Here is a 20,140-nt window from a genome sequence, read left to right as displayed (position 1 = left end):
CGATACTTGCTTAAAGGTGCATCATGGCACAAACCAGGTTGTGCACCCTATCTGTAATACGGGCCCTGGTCTCCTGCAGAGCCTAGTTTGTAAGTAAATAAATAAACAACACATGCATAAGTGCAAGGAACTAATGTTTCCCTTAGGAGCCTACTCTGCACTAACGAATGCTGGTTCTGGGCAAGCCAATGGGAGGGAGGGGGGTGGCGCAGCGGGCAGAGAGGCTGACTTTGGAGTGCAGGGCTCGTGGTTCGATTCCCGGTGACAGCTCAGATCAGCATCATGCGACTCTGGGCAATAGCTCGCTTAATCTCCCTGATGGCCCCCAGTGCCTGGATACCCTCAGGAGTGTAAGTCGCACTTTACAGATCTGGAATTAATAATGTTGCCTGTTTTTGATTTCACCTCCTGAGCTGGACTGGAAATCAAAATCAGCTCTGAAAAGAATATTCAAGCCAAACTACAGGAGCCCGTAGTCTCTGTTGATCGGTCAAGGCAGGTCACCCTGCTCTGAAAGAAGCCTCATAGCCTGCAGCCTATTCGGGAAATGCTAGAGTGGCCCTGTCAACTCATGCCTCTTTCTTCCACCACCCTACACTTCTTGTTTCTTAAAGAAACGCTCGCATGTTCATCTCTAATGTCTCCCCTTGTCATTATTGACATATCTTGCTCTTCCTCCTCCATTCTCTATTTCTTCCTTTCTCTCTCGGAGGTCAAAGTCTGATGATGACAAATAAGTCCTGGTCTCCAAAAATTAATACTGCAGCCCACCACCTGCAACCACCTTCACAAATTAAGCACTGACCTTCAGGCCCTAAACATCCTACCTGGGAGTGGGGTCTCTTCTTGCTTCTCTGTCTCCTCCTCTGTAGGCTCCCTGGCGATGTACAGTGTGAGGCGTGGCTGGACGCTTCTGGAGGAAAAAGGCAAAATGACTGCTTACAGTTAAACTCCTACAGATGAGATGGAAGGTGGGACAGCTGTGTGACAGCCTCTGGGCCAAAAGACCCTAAACTCAGGGAAGTCAGCAGTTCTTCAGTCGGGATTTCATGGCACAGTCCTGGGTGTAAATATGTATAAGTGCCTGTACTAAGGAGCAACCTGCTGGGAGCGGTTCAGTAGATGAGTTTTAAAGGAACTTGCAGTCGTTTACACATGACTCACAGTCCAGGTAGTGCTGGCTGTTATCCTTGCATGCTTGGCATGTTGTTGTGCACTATCACATAATTACACAACCATTGCATGAAGTTAAGAAAGAGCATGCCTCACAAACTGTCATGCAGGAACTAGTCTCATGCTTGCAAACATTACAAAATGTTACAATTTCAATTTTTTGGGTGAAATTCTCATTTTGTATGCATGTAATTAATTTCCACCAGGGCTAATGCTGCATTAGGTTGCTGTGTAGTTTGTAACTGCAGGATCTGACCTACAGCCTTACAATCTTATTATGCATTGTATTTATGATCTATTTAGTGTGACTACACCACAGTTTGGGCCACCAATCAATGCACAGTCCTTGTCCTGTTTGCCGGTGCTCGTCACTGCCACTTATTTTAAACGCCATCACTTGTTCATGAGAGTACAACACAGGGTGGCACTCTCAGCCTATTTTTGAGCAGAGCGTGATTATTTGGCAATAGTTCCAGGCCCTCTCTTTAGCTTTAGGTGACCTAGAGTAGTCCAAAATGTCATGCTTTTGTAAGTGTAGTGTTTAGTAGGTAATGTTTGCACTGCCATTCGCCAGTAGTGGCAGGAACTATGGGTGGTGTCGGCTGCAGTGGAATAGTTTGGGCCCTGGCACTTATATTTTTTACAAATTAAGCACTGTAACCTCCATGTAGGCATGGCTGTGACTCAAGGTCCTTCAGTACGAGTTCCCTAGTAGTGGGAGATAACATAATTATTGTGATCGGAATTTAGCAGGTGTAATAATTACTGCCTATTACACATGCAGTCCTTGAAAATGGGGCACAAAATGAAAAATGTGCTGTTTTACACAGGAAATTCTGCATGTAACAGTATTTTCCAGGTATTTTCTCCTCGTAAATGAAAAATGTGGTGTTTTACACAGGAAATTCTGCATGTAACAGTATTTTCCAGGTATTTTCTCCTCGTAAATGAAAAATGTGGTGTTTTACACAGGAAATTCTGCATGTAACAGTATTTTCCAGGCATTTTCTCCTCGTAAAGTTTAAGACCTGTTGAAATGTAGCTGAGAAATTGAGGAGGATGTGGCAATTATCACAACGCTTGTGATCCCAATTCCTGAGCAAGAAGGAATCGCACAGGGGTTGGAAAAAATGGGCCAGTGTGTGTGGGGTAGCCAAGCAGTGTCTGTGAGGTTGTCCTTCAGTGTAGGCAAACAGCTCAGCAAGTGTTGTTACTTTAGATTTCTGTACACTACTTGTTACTGCCATAGGTGTGAGGATAAATTGGGCAATGGGAAACTTGTTATTGTCCTAGGTGGGAGGATAAATTGGGCATTGGGCTAACGGGATACTTCTTATTTTCATAGATGGGAGGATAAATTGGGCATTGGGCTACTTGTTGCCATAGGTGTGAGGATAAATTGGGCAGTGGGCAACTTGTTAGTGTCATAGGTGTGATGATAAATTGGACATTGGGCTACTTGTTATTGGCACAGGTGTGAGGATAAAGTGGGCACAGGTGTGAGGATAAAGTGGGCCCATGTTGGGGTGCATGTGTACACACCTCGCTTTTAAAGCATTCCAGAGCCGGATACCGTCAGCGGCGCCGCAGATCTGGACCAGGTCACTCCGCGAAAGTTTCATCAAGTCGGAGCCTGGAATGGGAGAAAAATGTAGAAAGCACAAGTTAATAATCAATCCCACGGCATCCTGTAGCACGAGCTGTCAATTGAAACCAGAAATACAGGCATTAACTCATCCTGTTGCCTCCATCATGAGAAACGGAGGCCTAACTTAAAGCACACAAGCCCCTAATCAGGAGATGCCCACCTAGAAGTGAGAGTTCTGCTCCTGTATAGAAATACTCATAACCACACACACACCTACCCCCACATCCCAGTGCTTGCATTATTATCTTGTGACACCCAACATGCCGTCAGCTTAAAGTACCACAATAACACAGGCTGATCTCAAATCTGCTCCGTTTTAAGTGGATGTCAGAAACTTTTCTCAAACTTGCTTCATCCAAAACAGATTCACTTTATTGTTGAGAGCACCGGACTTTGGGGTCACAGAGTCAGTTATGAAGTCATTTTTCGAATTTCTTTACTTGCACAACTTGATAGTGCTATAAAAATCATTGTCTCTTCTGGCCCGGAGTTTGGCACCTTCTACGCTGTTCACTTGGTGCCAGGATGCTTCTTCAGCCCACAAAGTAGTACCGGATTCGTGCTATTGGGCACTCTGAAGCCCAGATAGTCTGACCGCTTGAAAGAGCATCGTGTTCAAGCCTATTACTTTGCCCAAAGAGCCCAATTCCTTGTGGGAAAAGACATACTCCTCACAGATGTCTGAAGTGCTCTGATAGTGCTATCTTTACCACATGCACTTTGAGATCTTGACCCACACACGTGGCATTCTTTAGCTGTGCACCTGGTGGTCCTTATCCCATGCACTGATTATCTGCACTGACGTGTGTGGTGTTGACCCATGCTCATTGCATTCTTTCACCTGGAAGCTTTACCCCATGCACCACTGACACGCTTCGCATTGACCAAAGCACGTGTTATTTACCCACGCTCATTACATTCTTTAGCTGTTCACCTGGCAGCCTTTATCCCATGCACTGTCTGTCTTCACTGGCACGCATGGCGCTGACCCATGCATGTGGTGTTGACCCACAGTCATTGCATTCTTTAGCTGTCTTTACCCCATGCACTGGCTATCTTCACTGACATGTTTGTGTTGACTCATGCTCCTTGCATTCTTTAGTCAGCTTTACCCCATGCACTGGTTATCGCCAACGACATGTGTGGGGTTGGCCTATGCACATAATGTTGACCCACGCTCATTGCATTCTTTAGTCATTCTCCTGGCAGCCTTTACCCCATGCACCCGCTATCTTCACTGACGATTGTGGTGTTGACCCATGCTCATTGAATTCTTTAGCTGTTCACCTGGCAGCCTTTATCCCATGCACTGTCTATCTTCACTGACATGCATGGCATTGACCCATGCAAGTGGTGTTGACCCACAGTCATTGCATTCTTTAGTCATCTTTACCCCATGCACTGGTTATCACCACTGACACGTGTGGGGTTGGCCTATGCACATAGTGTTGACCCACACTCATTGCATTCTTTAGCCATTCTCCTGGCAGCCTTTATCACATGCACTGTCTATCTTCACTAACACGCATGGCGTTGACCCATGCATGTGGTGTTGACCCACAGTCATTGCATTCTTTAGTCATCTTTACCCCATGCACTGGTTATCTCCACTGACACGCATGGCGTTGACCCATGCATGTGGTGTTGACCCACAGTCATTGCATTCTTTAGTCATCTTTACCCCATGCACTGGTTATCTCCACTGACACACATGGCGTTGACCCATGCATGTGGTGTTGACCCACAGTCATTGCATTCTTTAGTCATCTTTACCCCATGCACTGGCTCTTGTCATCCAAACTGGCTCTTGTCATCCAGAAAGCTAGAAAAGGTCAGCGAATATCGATATCAAACTGGCTCTTGTCATCCAGAAAGCTAGAAAAGGTCAGCGAATATCGATATCTGGGGGTCATAGATCACAAGGGCAATTTCAAGCCGCAATGTGAAGCCATAAAAAGGAGAGGACTAATCGCTGCAGCGGCGCTCAGAAATCTAAAAACCACAGTTTCGGGGCCAAGCTTACTTCCTCTCATAAAAGTAATCCAGGCAAAATTAGTTCCAGCAATCACTTATGGCAGCGAAGCTATGAGGGGGGGGACGCTCCCCTACTAGACAGAACAGTAGCAAACGCACTTCGCATGATCTTCGGCCTTCCAAGGTATGCATATCCTGCCCAAATGAGACTAGAGTTCGGGTTACAAAAAGAAGAGCTGGCGCGCAAGAGAGCCTACATAAAATCCTGGCATAGAGTAAGCAGGGGGGACCCGAAGACCCTAAATGCTCTCCTGTGGAAGGAACTTCAAAATAAAGAAACATGCCCGGCAAGGCGGTACTTGGAAGCAGCCATTGAGGACCTTGGCTTACAGCAACTCTGGGAACTTTCTGGCTCCACAGCACTCTTCAAAAAGGTGGTCAATAAAATAGTACGGAAGGAATCATTGCTGCAGGACAAATCCGCCCTAATAGAGCGGGCTCATGGGTGGCTCACTGTTCAATCATACACCATGCTCTTGCCTCAAACCTATCTGCAGATAGGCTTCACTAAAAAAACAAAAGAGAAATTCTTGAAATATCGCCTAGGTCTACTGCCGTCAGCGGCTCATCTACCTCCATGGTTACGGCCACATCTACCTACAACATGCTGACTCTGCGGGATTGGCAAGGAAAATATAGTTAATCTAATCACTACCTGCACCAAGCTCACCCAAGATCGCCGCGTCCTCATGCGACCACTTTTCAACATTCGTAACATACGGCCCTGCAGGCAAGCAGCGCTAACCTGCTTTAAAGGAGATGACATCCAACTGAGTTGCCGAATGGTAAAATTTCTTGAAACAGCTGAGGCCCGCTTCAAAATTTTGAAGGAGCGAACAATTCAAATAGCACCGTAAAGGGCCATAATGATGAGCTAAATGGTACTTCAGAAGCCCATCCTCCAGAGTGACACCTTTTGCACTCCCTTACACTGTCTAGTACTGATTGGTAATAGGGCTCCCCTGAACTGTTATCATAATTTAACTATTCTCTCCTCCACCTTGGCATCTTTTTTTTATCTTCCCTTGGCAGGCAGGGAGGAAGAATCTATTCCTTAATTTTTTACTTTTTATTTTTCTGCTTTTAGGATAAATAGGCAGTTTAACATGATGTTAAGCTTCTTTTAATTCTGTTGCTGCTACCTCACCATGGATTCTTGTGTCTTGTCTTAAGGACGGTATCTCTGTTTCAACACGCTTAAATTTGATTTATGTTTTATTGAATCCTTTTTGATTTATATTGTATAGGTTTTAAATAACCATGAACAATAAAGTATTCCCACCCATGCACTGGTTATCTCCACTGACACGCATGGCTTTCACCCATGCACATAGTGTAGATTTATCCTCATTGCATTCTTTCACCTGGAAGCTTTACCCCATGCACTGGTAATCTTCACTGACACGCTTGCCGTTGACTCATGCACGTGGTATTGACCCACGCTCATTGCATTCTTTGGCTATTCACGTGGCACCCTTTACCCCATACACTGATTATCTCCACTGACACGCATGGTGTTGACCCATGCACATTGCATTCTTCAGCCGTTCACATGACAGCCTTCCCCTATGCACCCTGCAGTCTTTCCCCTATGCACCCTGCAGTCCTTCCGGAATACACCCAGCAGTCTTTCCCCAATACACCCAGCAGTCTTTCAACTATACACCTAGCAGCCTTTCCCCTATCCACCCTGCAGCCTTTCCCCAATACACCCCGCAGCCTTTTCCCAATACACCCGAAGTCTTTCCGCCAATACACCCCGCAGTTCTTCCCCAATACACCTGCAGTCTATCCCCAATATAGCCCACCGTCTTTCCCCAATACACCCCGCAGTCTTTCCCCAATACACCCAGCAGTCTTTCCCCAATACACCCAGCAGTCTTTCCCCAATACACCCAGCAGTCTTTCCCCTATACACCCAGCAGCCTTTCCCCTATACACCCAGCAGCCTTTCCCCTATACACCCAGCAGTCTTTCCCCAATACACCCAGCAGTCTTTCCCCAATACACCCAGCAGTCTTTCCCCTATACACCCAGCAGCCTTTCCCCTATACACCCAGCAGCCTTTCCCCTATACACCCCGCAGCCTTTCCCCAATAAGCCAGACAATCTTTTCCCAATACACCCGAAGTCGTTCCGCCAATACACCCCGCAGTCCTTCCCCAATACACCCGCAGTCTATCCCATAGTCTTTCCCCAATACACCCCGCAGTCTTTCCCCTATACACCCAGCAGTCTTTCCCCTATACACCCGCAGCCTTTCCCCTATACACCCTGCAGTCCTTCCGGAATACACCCAGCAGTCTTTCCCCAATACACCCAGCAGTCTTTCAACTATACACCTAGCAGCCTTTCCCCTATCCACCCTGCAGCCTTTCCCCAATACACCCCGCAGCCTTTTCCCAATACACCCGAAGTCTTTCCGCCAATACACCCCGCAGTTCTTCCCCAATACACCTGCAGTCTATCCCCAATATAGCCCACCGTCTTTCCCCAATACACCCCGCAGTCTTTCCCCAATACACCCAGCAGTCTTTCCCCAATACACCCAGCAGTCTTTCCCCAATACACCCAGCAGTCTTTCCCCTATACACCCAGCAGCCTTTCCCCTATACACCCAGCAGCCTTTCCCCTATACACCCAGCAGTCTTTCCCCAATACACCCAGCAGTCTTTCCCCAATACACCCAGCAGTCTTTCCCCTATACACCCAGCAGCCTTTCCCCTATACACCCAGCAGCCTTTCCCCTATACACCCCGCAGCCTTTCCCCAATAAGCCAGACAATCTTTTCCCAATACACCCGAAGTCGTTCCGCCAATACACCCCGCAGTCCTTCCCCAATACACCCGCAGTCTATCCCATAGTCTTTCCCCAATACACCCCGCAGTCTTTCCCCTATACACCCAGCAGTCTTTCCCCTATACAACCGCAGCCTTTCCCCTATACACCCTGCAGTCCTTCCGGAATACACCCAGCAGTCTTTCCCCAATACACCCAGCAGTCTTTCAACTATACACCTAGCAGCCTTTCCCCTATCCACCCTGCAGCCTTTCCCTAATACACCCCGCAGCCTTTTCCCAATACACCCGAAGTCTTTCCGCCAATACACCCCGCAGTTCTTCCCCAATACACCTGCAGTCTATCCCCAACATAGCCCACCGTCTTTCCCCAATACACCCCGCAGTCTTTCCCCAATACACCCAGCAGTCTTTCCCCAATACACCCAGCAGTCTTTCCCCTATACACCCATCAGTCTTTCCCCTATACACCCAGCAGCCTTTCCCCTATACACCCAGCAGCCTTTCCCCTATACACCCAGCAGCCTTTCCCCTATACACCCAGCAGTCTTTCCCCAATACACCCAGCAGTCTTTCCCCTATACACCCAGCAGCCTTTCCCCTATACACCCCGCAGCCTTTCCCCAATAAGCCAGACAATCTTTTCCCAATACACCCGAAGTCGTTCCGCCAATACACCCCGCAGTCCTTCCCCAATACACCCGCAGTCTATCCCACAGTCTTTCCCCAATACACCCCGCAGTCTTTCCCCTATACACCCAGCAGTCTTTCCCCTATACACCCAGCAGTCTTTCCCCTATACACCCAGCAGCCTTTCCCCTATACACCCAGCAGCCTTTCCCCTATACACCCCGCAGCCTTTCCCCAATACACCCTGCAGCCTTTCCCCAATAAGCCATACAGCCTTTTCCCAATACACCCGAAGTCTTTCCGTCAAATACACCCCGCAGTCCTTCCCCAATACACCCGCAGTCTCTCTCCAAAACAGCCCACAGTTTTTCCCCAATACACCCCGCAGTCTTTCCCCAATACACCACGCAGTCTTTCCCCAATACACCCAGCAGTCTTTCCCCAATACACCCAGCAGCCTTTCCCCTATACACCCCGCAGCCTTTCCCCAATACACCCTGCAGCCTTTCCCCAATAAGCCATACAGCCTTTTCCCAATACACCCGAAGTCTTTCCGTCAAATACACCCCGCAGTCCTTCCCCAATACACCCGCAGTCTCTCTCCAAAACAGCCCACAGTTTTTCCCCAATACACCCCGCAGTCTTTCCCCAATACACCACGCAGTCTTTCCCCAATACACCCCGCAGTCTTTCCCCAATACACCCCGCAGTCTTTCCCCAATACACCACGCAGTCTTTCCCCAATACACCCAGCAGTCTTTCCCCAATACACCACGCAGTCTTTCCCCAATACACCCAGCAGTCTTTCCCCAATACACCCCGCAGTCTTTCCCCAATACACCCCGCAGTCTTTCCCCAATATACCCTACAGCCTTTCCCCAATACACCCTGCAGCCTTTCCCTATACACCCTGCAGCCTTTCCCCAATACACCAAGCAGCCTTTCCCCATACACCCCACAGCCTTTCCCGTATACACCCTGCAGCCTTTCCTCAATACCCCTGCAGACTTTCCCCAATACACCCCGCAGTCTTTCCCCAATACACCCCGCAGTCTTTCCCCAATACACCACGCAGTCTTTCCCCAATACACCAAGCAGCCTTTCCCCAATACACCAAGCAGCCTTTCCCCATACACCCCACAGCCTTTCCCGTATACACCCTGCAGCCTTTCCTCAATACCCCTGCAGACTTTCCCCAATACACCCAGCAGCCTTTCCCCCAATACACCCAGCAGTCTTTCCCCCAATACACCCAGCAGTCTTTTCCCTATCCACCCCGCAGCCTTTCCCCATTGCCCCGAGCGGCCTTTCCCCATTGCACCCAGCGGCCTTCCCCGATATGCCCCGCAGTCTTTCCCCAATACCCCCAGCAGTCTTTCCCCAATACCCCCAGCAGTCTTTCCCCCAATACACCCTGCAGCCTTTCCTCAATACCCCTGCAGCCTTTCCCCAATACACCCAGCAGTCTTTCCCCCAATACACCCAGCAGTCTTTTCCCAATACACCCAGCGGCCTTTCCCCATTGCCCCGAGCGGCCTTTCCCCATTGCACCCAGCGGCCTTCCCCGATATGCCCCGCAGCCTTTCCCCAATACACCCCACAGTCTTTCCCCAATACACCCACAGCCTTTCACCAATACACTCGGCATTCTTTCCCCTGTGCACCCGGCAGCCTTTCCCATATACACCCGGCAGTCTTTCCCCTGTGCACCCGGCAGTCTTTCCCCATTGCACCCGGCAGCCTTTCCCATATACTCCCGGCAGCCTTTCCCTTGTGCACCCGGCAGCCTTTCCCCTTGTGCACCCGGCAGCCTTTCCCCATTGCACCCGGCAGCCTTTCCCATATACTCCCGGCAGCCTTTCCCCATTGCACCCGGCAGCCTTTCGCCTGTGCACCCGGCAGCCTTTCCCCTATGCATCCGGCAGCCTTTCCCCTATGCATCCGGTGCACCCGGCAGCCTTTCGCCTGTGCACCCGGCAGCCTTTCGCCTGTGCACCCGGCAGCCTTTCGCCTGTGCACCCGGCAGCCTTTCCCCTATGCATCCGGCAGCCTTTCCCCTTTGCATCCGGCAGCCTTTCCCCTTTGCATCCGGCAGCCTTTCCCCTATGTACCCGGCAGCCTTTCCCCTATGCCCCCTGCGGCCTTTACCCTATGCACCTGGCAGCCTTCCCCCCCTACACTCTGCAGTCTATCCCTCGTGCACCCAGCAATTTCCCCTATGCACCCTGCGGTTTTTCCCCTGTGCACCCTGCGGTTTTTCCCCTGTGCACCCTGCGGCCTTTCCCCATTCCACCCGGCAGCCTTTCCCCTATGCACCCGGCAGCCTTTCCCCTGTGCACCCGGCAGCCTTTCCCCACGGCACCCAGCGATGATTACCTGTGAAGTTGTTGAAGAGCCTGCAGTAGCTGGAGAAGCGGTTCCGGAAGAGCCACTGCTGTGTGTCGGTGATGGAAGAGGACAGACCCAGGACCTGGAGGAGAGAGAGCAGCAGAGTGAGGAGGGCTGGATATTCTACTGAGGAGCAGGACGAGGAGGGGGCTGGTGTCCCCTGCAGGTCACAGGGTCCAGTCCTTGCACGAGAGCTCTGAAGATTGTGTACACTCTGCAAAGAACTGCGTGCAATGCTTAGGAAAGATGTCTGAGTTCGGGGGCTCCTGAGTGCTACATCAAACGTCCTTAGTAACCCATTGAATTGTGACCCTAATGTTTAGGACGCCTCTCCCTGTATTGTTTCCCCCTATTGGATGACAAGGAATTGGAGCACGGTGTGCCGATTTCCACATTCCAGCTGGGTCGATTGTGATGTGTGAGGCCTTGTTCTAGTAGGCAGTGACCCGGAAGTGTTATCAGCATGCTGGCAGTGCGTCACTTCCACCTATGGACTCTATCAAAGGGTCACATGTGTACTCATGGGGTCTGCTGACATTTATTGATTGAGTTCCTTACTGAGAAAATGTGCTGGAGGTTTGTGGTAAGGAAAGGCACTCGAAGTATCCCATCCATGCACTGTTTGTACACATGTGATGGCTCAAAGTGCTTGCTCCATCATATGTATGTCTGTATGGGATATTTTATAGCGCAAACTGAGCATTATACAGGATCAAGGGCAAAAGGGGAATCGTTAGTTAAAGATATCATACAATTGCTAGGTTTGTTTTAAAATGGCGAAGAGCTGGACTTCTAGTACCAGCATGCATTGCTTTGAGAGGAGACAAACCAGAGCATGGGTCAACTAGAAAACTTCTGACTTAAACTCCAGAGACATGGTGTGTACACAGTCCACCTCAAAGTAAGATCTGTCATGTTGTGTACACAGTCCACCTCAAAGTAAGATCAGGCATGGCGTGTACACAGTCCACCTCAAAGTAAGATCAGGCATGGCGTGTACAGAGTCCACCTCAAAGTAAGATCCGATATGTGTACACAGTCCACCTCAAAGTAAGATCAGACATGGTGTGTACACAGTTCACCTCAAAGTAAGATCAGACATGGCGTGTACACAGTCCACCTCAAAATAAGATCAGACATGGCGTGTACACAGTCCACCTCAAAGTAAGATCAGGCATGGTGTGTACACAGTCCACCTCAAAGTAAGATCAGACATGTTGTGTACACAGTCCACCTCAAAGTAAGATCAGGCATGGTGTGTACACAGTCCACCTCAAAGTAAGATCAGGCATGGCGTGTACAAAGTCCACCTCAAAGTAAGATCCAACATGTTGTGTACACAGTCCACCTCAAAGTAAGATCAGGCAGGCGTGTACACAGTCCACCTCAAAGTAAGATCAGGCATGGTGTGTACACAGTCCACCTCAAAGTAAGATCCGACATGTTGTGTACACAGTCCACCTCAAAGTAAGATCAGGCATGGCGTGTACACAGTCCACCTCAAAGTAAGATCAGGCATGGCGTGTACACAGTCCACCTCAAAGTAAGATTAGACATGGTGTGTACACAGTTCACCTCAAAGTAAGATCAGACATGGCGTGTACACAGTCCACCTCAAAGTAAGATCAGACATGGCGTGTACACAGTCCACCTCAAAGTAAGATCAGGCATGGTGTGTACACAGTCCACCTCAAAGTAAGATCAGACATGTTGTGTACACAGTCCACCTCAAAGTAAGATCAGGCATGGTGGGTACACAGTCCACCTCAAAGTAAGATCAGGCATGGTGTGTACACAGTCCACCTCAAAGTAAGATCAGGCATGGTGTGTACACAGTCCACCTCAAAGTAAGATCAGACATGGCGTGTACACCGTCCACCTCAAAATAAGATCAGACATGGCGTGTACACAGTCCACCTCAAAGTAAGATTAGACATGGTGTGTACACAGTTCACCTCAAAGTAAGATCAGACATGGCGTGTACACAGTCCACCTCAAAATAAGATCAGACATGGCGTGTACACAGTCCACCTCAAAGTAAGATCAGGCATGGTGTGTACACAGTCCACCTCAAAGTAAGATCAGGCATGGTGTGTACACAGTCCACCTCAAAGTAAGATCAGACATGGCGTGTACACAGTCCACCTCAAAGTAAGATCAGACATGGCGTGTACACAGTCCACCTCAAAGTAAGATCAGACATGTTGTGTACACAGTCCACCTCAAAGTAAGATCAGGCATGGTGTGTACACAGTCCACCTCAAAGTATGATCAGGCATGGTGTGTACACATTCCACCTCAAAGTAAGATCAGACATGTTGTGTACACAGTCCACCTCAAAGTAAGATCAGGCATGGTGTGTACACAGTCCACCTCAAAGTAAGATCAGACATGGCGTGTACACAGTCCACCTCAAAGTAAGATCAGACATGGCGTGTACACAGTCCACCTCAAAGTAAGATCAGACATGGCGTGTACACAGTCCACCTCAAAGTAAGATCAGACATGGCGTGTACACAGTCCACCTCAAAGTAAGATCAGACATGTTGTGTACACAGTCCACCTCAAAGTAAGATCAGGCATGGTGTGTACACAGTCCACCTCAAAGTAAGATCAGGCATGGTGTGTACACAGTCCACCTCAAAGTAAGATCAGGCATGGTGTGTACACAGTCCACCTCAAAGTAAGATCCGACATGTTGTGTACACAGTCCACCTCAAAGTAAGATCAGGCATGGCGTGCACACAGTCCACCTCAAAGTAAGATCCGACATGTTGTGTACACAGTCCACCTCAAAGTAAGATCAGGCATGGCGTGCACACAGTCCACCTCAAAGTAAGATCAGACATGGCATATCCACCGTCCACCCCAACATGGTGCGGCCAGTGTTGACGAATAGGGCCCTACAGTCCAGAAGTATGGAACGGCACATCTTTCTAGCGCGCCTCGAGTGCAGAATATTACGCCTTGTGTGCTCTGCAGGATAACGGGTGGCTCGCTGTAGTGGGGGTGGTGCCATAACTACCTTGAGGTAAACTATTGTATGTGTGCTGCCTACATCAAGTCAATAGTTTTGCTCAGAGCTGGTAAAAGCAGCTCATCTGCTGTCCGTCTGAAGAAGGGATGGGATGTCTACAGTCACCTGAAGGTAAGACAGGGCGAACCCAGTGTTCTAAGGTGGATGGGTCGGTGCCCCTCGGTGAGGTCTGTGATATTTCCATGTCTAGGGATCTCTGCATTCAACTCGTGTGATATACCTAAGGGTGCCCAGGCACTGCTCCCCACCCAGATAATATTAGGGTTATGGGATTCATCTCGTTCCCATCACGCACGGCAAGTGTGGTACTTACCTCTCCTGCGCCCTCCGTGGAGCTGTCTGATTGGCAGGTCGGGGAAGAGCAGGCTCTGAAACCGGAAAAATATGAAGGCATTAATGGTGCAGAAACTACAATCCTTTAAATAAAGATTGATATATTTTTTTTATATATATATATATATATATATATATATATATATCAAGCAAAAGATTCAACCTCAAAACCATGAGCTCTGTTAATACTCCCAGACATGTGTAACAAGAGAGGCTGCGTGCCCCACGTCATGTCACTCAGAGAGCAGGCTTCGTGGTCGTGTTGTGCCCATCACTGGAGTGGCTTGTGCACACTTAACCTACTGTGTCTGTCATTTGGCCCCTGGGTGGCAAGTGTTGTCCCAAGGGAGAGGACCAGATAATCACAACATGTAAGGCATCTTTATCGCTCATTCATCTTCTGAATTGCCGCATGGTTATTTTTGGGGGTGCTGCAGCACCCGTACTTCCAGCGCCTATGAGATGGCTAAGATGGTGCCAGAAGAGAGCACCGCTGCAGGATTTGCAACTGATGGCCTTTGAGTGATGGTCATTTAAGTTTACACAGGATGCGGATCAGTCAGCTTCTATTATGTTACATCCCACCCAAAACAGATGGCAGGCAAGACCTGAGTCTGTAGGAAGCCTGGTGCCCACAGACACTGCCACACATTCATACGGTTACCAGAAAGCACACAGTCACCAAGGACACCATGTGCCATCCTGGGCATTCATTTAACCCTACAATGCATCTGGGACTTACAGTCCTAGTTCAACTGAGCTGCGCCATTCAGACTAAAGACCTAGGGCTTATTTATGAAGGCCTTGCGCCGCCGTTGCGTCACTTTTAACATGGGAAAAAGTGACGCACCCATGGCGCAAGGCTTTCATAAATGAGGCCCCTAGTTTACCAGAAGGGAGTACTGGACTCAGATATAGCGCCTAGACAGTGCTAGCGTCCCAGCCTTTCACCCCTTTCAACTGAGAAGGTGCCCAGCTCCAAGGAGGTGCCATGCTTGTGAGCAGCGCGCTGGCATCAGTCAGGGTACGCTTTGCCCCAACCCAAGGTGCTTCCATCCGGCTTTGCACATGCGTTTTACTATCTTTATGATGGTCTACTGTGGTATTGCTATCTGCATAGTGAATGTCCGGCATAACGAGATGGTCCTGGGTAGGGAAGGGGGTCCTCATACACTTATTCTGACTGTGCCCCACAGCAAGGGCACCAATTATCCCTGCGCATATTTGAGGGTCGAAACGTCGACAACCACCTTGTTCAGTGACAACTTCACGCCACCATCGTAACATATATTGTATTATGTGAAGTATGCCTTTTTGTTGAAATGCCGGAACCCTTGGTCAGTTTGTTTTGCATTTAATTTGCCAAGAAAGTATTGCCAATTAATTGTTTTTAATGTCATTATTTCTCTCTATACTCACATCATCACTTGACCTTCACCTCCCTCCCTGCTCTCTCCTGGGCACGTAGCAACCACTGTAAATTTCTTGATAAATTGTCATGTATATTTAATATACTCTATCCCATTGAGAATTAAACAGTGTGGATACATTGACTGTTCTGTGAGTTTCAGTTTGTGATTTACGTTGATTAATTATTGTTCACACTGGGACCTCTTTACCTTTAGCCAGTCCTGCCCCCTCTTCACCCCCCTTCCCCCCGATGGCATGGAGTCATCTTGCAACCTTATCCTTTAACTCTGGCTACAACTTTAATGGCCACAAGAGTAAAGGGAGATGCTGCCATCCTTATGAGACGCCTGGGAAAGAAGGTGCTTTTGCCCAAGGTCACACAAGGACCTAGAGAGCCCCTGACAGCTGATCCCAGATTTCTTAATGGTAGATCTGTGTGTTGCCGCTTTAGGGGTAGCTTTTGGTGCAGTGCCCTTCGCAGTTTTATTGAGCTGGTGACACTGATTAGTCAGGTATCCACTAACTTTATTATATTGGAGTGTATCTTTCAAATTACAGATTAGCATCGTGGCAGGGCTGACTCGGCCTTTCATATTTCTGAGTTTGATAATTGAATACCATTTGATTGGGTAATAACAACGTCTATTATTGACAGTGCTACAATATCTGCGATAGAAAGAGCGGTCTACAGACCAGATATTGACGTGCGATAGGGTGTTTCACGAGCATCTCGTGAGCAGAGCCACATCCCTTACTCACCGTTCAGGGGTCGATAACTTAAAGTTGCGAGGGAAGGAGAACCCAGGGGTGCTGCTGGGGCTGTAAGGGCTGGTGCACACTTCCACATCTGGCCATGGGACGCACTGGGGAGAAGAAGCACAGAACAAACTTAAGAACCTGTTGAAGAGGAGACAGTTCAAAGATTCCTCCTTCCTCTTCCTCTAATCTATGGTTTTCCTATGGGTGCTCACCATTCACTTATCATACCTCTTTAAAAACTGTGGTGTCCCTCAAGAACCCCATATCCGTCCACCACTCCCTGGTTGCCCTGTGTAACTTAATCATTTGCATATTGTACCTCCACAAGGATGGGGGTGTTTATCAAGACCCCAATGGCCTTCTTCCACTCCGTCACGTAGCCCACAAAGATGCCCCTTAGCCTTCCTTTGTAAGGACAGTGTTCCACTGAGCCCCAATGTCCTTTATGAAATCCCCAATAGTCACTGTGCACCATCAAACCCCACATCTCTGACCACCATACGGACGACAGTACCTTGTTGACCCCACTGCCTGGTTTCCCTGCGCCTCCCAATCATGTCACTCACATCCCCTCTCAAAACTCTGTACTAAAGGGGCTCTACAATGGCCTTGAGTTGTATTTTTTTCTCTTCCTGGTTCTTCTGTACCCCCATCAATTTCACCTACCCCTCTGCAAAGAGCTTGCTGAAGACAGTGGAATATCCTATGATTTCAGTGTTCAATCCACCTTTGCTGGTTTCCCCGGCTATTTCAACCTTATCGCACAACACACCGCCACTGCCATTCCACTGAGTGGGGCAGGGTCTTCCATGCTCCTTTGCATCTGATACCCTCTTTAGCTCCAGATCATGACAGCATCTTTCAGGACTCCAATAGACCTCATGCCCTCTTTGGCTCCTGATCATGTGGCCTACACACAGCATACTTCTGAGAATGGTGATCGCTTTCATGGCTTTAATAGGCTTCTCGCCATCCCCAGAGTCTCCCAGTCATGTTACCTACTGCTCAAACCTCTGAGAATGCCTTGAATAGGGCTCTTGCCCTCCTCCATTGTCCTGTGACCCCCAACCATGTTGCCTATCCCCAAGCCTGTCTCTGAAAAGAGTGCTGTCTTTCATGGCTTGAATACCCCGATCAACCTCTTGGGCTCCCTCGAGTTGCCAACCAAGCCCTTGTAGAAGAGTGTGGTCTTTCGTGGCTGCAGAGCTTTTTCCACCATCCTTGGTCCCCAATACCCTACGACCTTGTCGCTTAGCTCCCCCCAACAAACCTCTGTGAGGACTGTAGTATCATAAGATGGCTGATATTTGTCTCGATCTTGAATTGACCGCTTCTCAATCTTCTCCCGGTCAGTTTTCTGCTTTCTGTCTGCTCCTTTGGGCTGAAAAAAGAGAAATTACACACTTCCAGCGACTTCTGTTACCATAGTCTTGCAGAAAATATGCCTTTGTCAATCACAACTAATTAATTCTGATGGAAATCGCAAGATCCCAAAATCTACTAGAGGTCTCCAAATGGTCTATCATAACCATCAACATCTATATGGAAATCAATGGAACCAAACACACTGGCAGCAGCATCAAGATCCATCAGCACACCAATGACATATAACTCTGCCTGAAAATCTCCTCTTCTCACTGTGTCCATTGACTCAAAACATCCCTCGATCTCATTCATACTTGGATATCTAGTGGAGATCTAAAATTCATACCTGCCAACGCAGGGTTCCTGCTGTTTGCCAATAGCAACAAACAATCACAAATTCAAACCTGGCTTTCTGAAATGAACTTAGAAAGGTTCAACCTGAAGGCCAGATTTATCATTGTATTGCGTTGCGTTGCCCTTGTGTCACGCATGGTGTTACAAGGGCAACACAATACATAAGTCAGATTTACCAAGCAACGTAAGGCCACCTTGTGTGGCCCTCCACTGCCTGGCAAATATGGAGTAACGCAAGTCGCTGCCATGCGTTACTCTGCCCTGGCAAGGGCATGGGTTACAAGGGTGGATCATGGGTGTTCCTACTCATCCAATTTTGGAGGCCAGCTCACCCTTGAGGCCCCACAGCCTCTAGTTCTCTACCGTGGATGGAGTCCATGGTTATTTGTTTATGGATGTTCCTGCACACCCACCCATGGATTTTAGCGCATTCCCAGATTTACCAAGCCTGTAAACGAGAATGTGACACAATGCTACGCCTTCCATGGGGAGATGCAACGAGGAGAAATATCTTTATTTGTCCTTGTTGTTTCTTCTTTCTAAGTATGCTGCGTTTTGCGGCACACTTGGAAAGAGGAAACCACCTCTAAGGATTGTTTTTGTGTCTCTTCCTGCACAAAAGCAAACCTGCCTGAAATGCAGGCACCCTTGCACCTTGCTAGGGTGCCTGTGTTGGTGCTAGGCAGTAAATTGTGTGCCAGTGCAGGCAGAGAGCAGGAATGCACTGTGTACTGGTAAATACGGCGCATTCCTGTCCTCTCTCTTAAACGCAGCACAGCAAGTTGTCTTGCTACATTGAGTGAATGATTGATAAATCTGGCCCTTAATGTATAGTCGCTTGGTCTAATCCTCGACAATGGCCTCTCCTTCAGAGAACACATTGGCAAACAAAAACTTGAATAGCTGATAACTCTTCCACCAGGCCTGCGTTCCCTTTTAACAAAATGGCATGGGGACTTCTGTGCACCCTTCTCTGCCTAGTACCAGCCCGTCTAGGCCTGCAGTGGTAACTACAGTGGGTAGCCAGTCTGCCTTGGTACCTCAGCCCTTCCAAAGTATAATGCTTTCAGTGCACTCTACTCCTCCTCAGTTCCAGTCATGCACTTCCAGGACACATGCACACATGCACAGATGCACAGACACCGCCAAATGTTCTGTTCTGTTATAGGCCATTTGTATAGCACCTGTTCACCAAAAGGTCTTTTGACCCCCGTTAAGTGTAACTGCCCAATTCATCCACAATCTGCATAGCACTCCTTGTGCACCTCGGTCCTCAATGATTGCATCCCTAGATCATTTGGAGTGATGTGGCTCACTGGTTAGAGGCGGCAGACCCAGAAGCAGAAGTCGGCCTGGGACCAAGGTTCGATTCCCGACACGGCAGGGTCGTGGACCAGGGTCAGCGGACTCGATAATTCTCGCCTCGGTGCCTTCTCTAACCAGGGGTCGCACTCAGCATTAGCTTGCCTAATCTCCACAACGGCCCCATCAACGCCGGGGATGCCTGGCTCCACCTTGGGGATTCCCAGCAGGGACCATCGCACAGGGAAAGCCAGGACGGATTCCCCAGCGGTATACAGCGCCAGGATGCCGGCTGGCAACAGTGTGCTTTACAAGTATACACATTACATTACATTACATTTAAAATCCATACCGCGCCATGCACAAAATGCTCCTAAAGCACCTTAAACCTATCCATCTGAACCCCGCCTCTTCTAAAACCCACACATAGAACCTGCACGTCATTCATACCCAAGTGCACCCCACACATAGGACTTCCAACGCACCCCAGTCTTTTGAATGCACCCCTACTCCTCCAGGGCCACATATAGCACTCCCAATGCACCTCTAATGTAGGTAATTGCACTATAACCCCTTTGATACACCTAAAAATGCCCTACTGCAACCTCTGGAACTCACACTCTGTTCTGCCTTGCCACCATGACGCCTGGTCTACAGCCCTTGTTTCACCAGTGCTGAACCCCACACAGACCCCAATCCAATCAGTATCACTCTAGAACTTCTTGCTCTTTCAGGGGAATTGCCCCATAATGCACCCAAACCAGCCCAGTCCTGGCTTGCAGCCCCACATGTCTGCAGCCCATCTCTGTATCTCACTCCTGACCTCCTCCATCCCCTTGTATCTCAGATGTGCTCAAGCTGTGTGTGGTTCATGGACTCCTGAATCCTGGCCTGCAGCAGCCCCTGCT

At 48.8% G+C, this 20,140-nt stretch overlaps 1 protein-coding gene across 1 annotated transcript in view; it reads right to left on the bottom strand.

Moving 5' to 3' along the window:
- Positions 1–20,140, bottom strand: part of LOC144753918 (transcription factor CP2-like protein 1) — a 51,160-nt gene that overhangs the window by 5,214 nt on the left and 25,806 nt on the right. Inside the window, exons 7-12 of the mRNA XM_078641445.1 lie at positions 17,482–17,592; positions 16,212–16,315; positions 14,023–14,077; positions 10,661–10,754; positions 2,716–2,806; positions 828–913 (exon numbers count right to left, since the gene is read on the bottom strand). Of these exons, the coding sequence (XP_078497571.1) occupies positions 828–913; positions 2,716–2,806; positions 10,661–10,754; positions 14,023–14,077; positions 16,212–16,315; positions 17,482–17,592 (541 nt within the window). The remainder of the gene's footprint in view (positions 1–827; positions 914–2,715; positions 2,807–10,660; positions 10,755–14,022; positions 14,078–16,211; positions 16,316–17,481; positions 17,593–20,140) is intronic.

Source organism: Lissotriton helveticus, chromosome 5_1 (genome assembly GCF_964261635.1).
Source record: "Lissotriton helveticus chromosome 5_1, aLisHel1.1, whole genome shotgun sequence".
Lineage (NCBI taxonomy): Eukaryota > Metazoa > Chordata > Amphibia > Caudata > Salamandridae > Lissotriton > Lissotriton helveticus.
The sequence above is the reverse complement of the archived record's forward strand: the minus strand, read 5'-3'. Positions and strand labels throughout refer to the sequence as shown.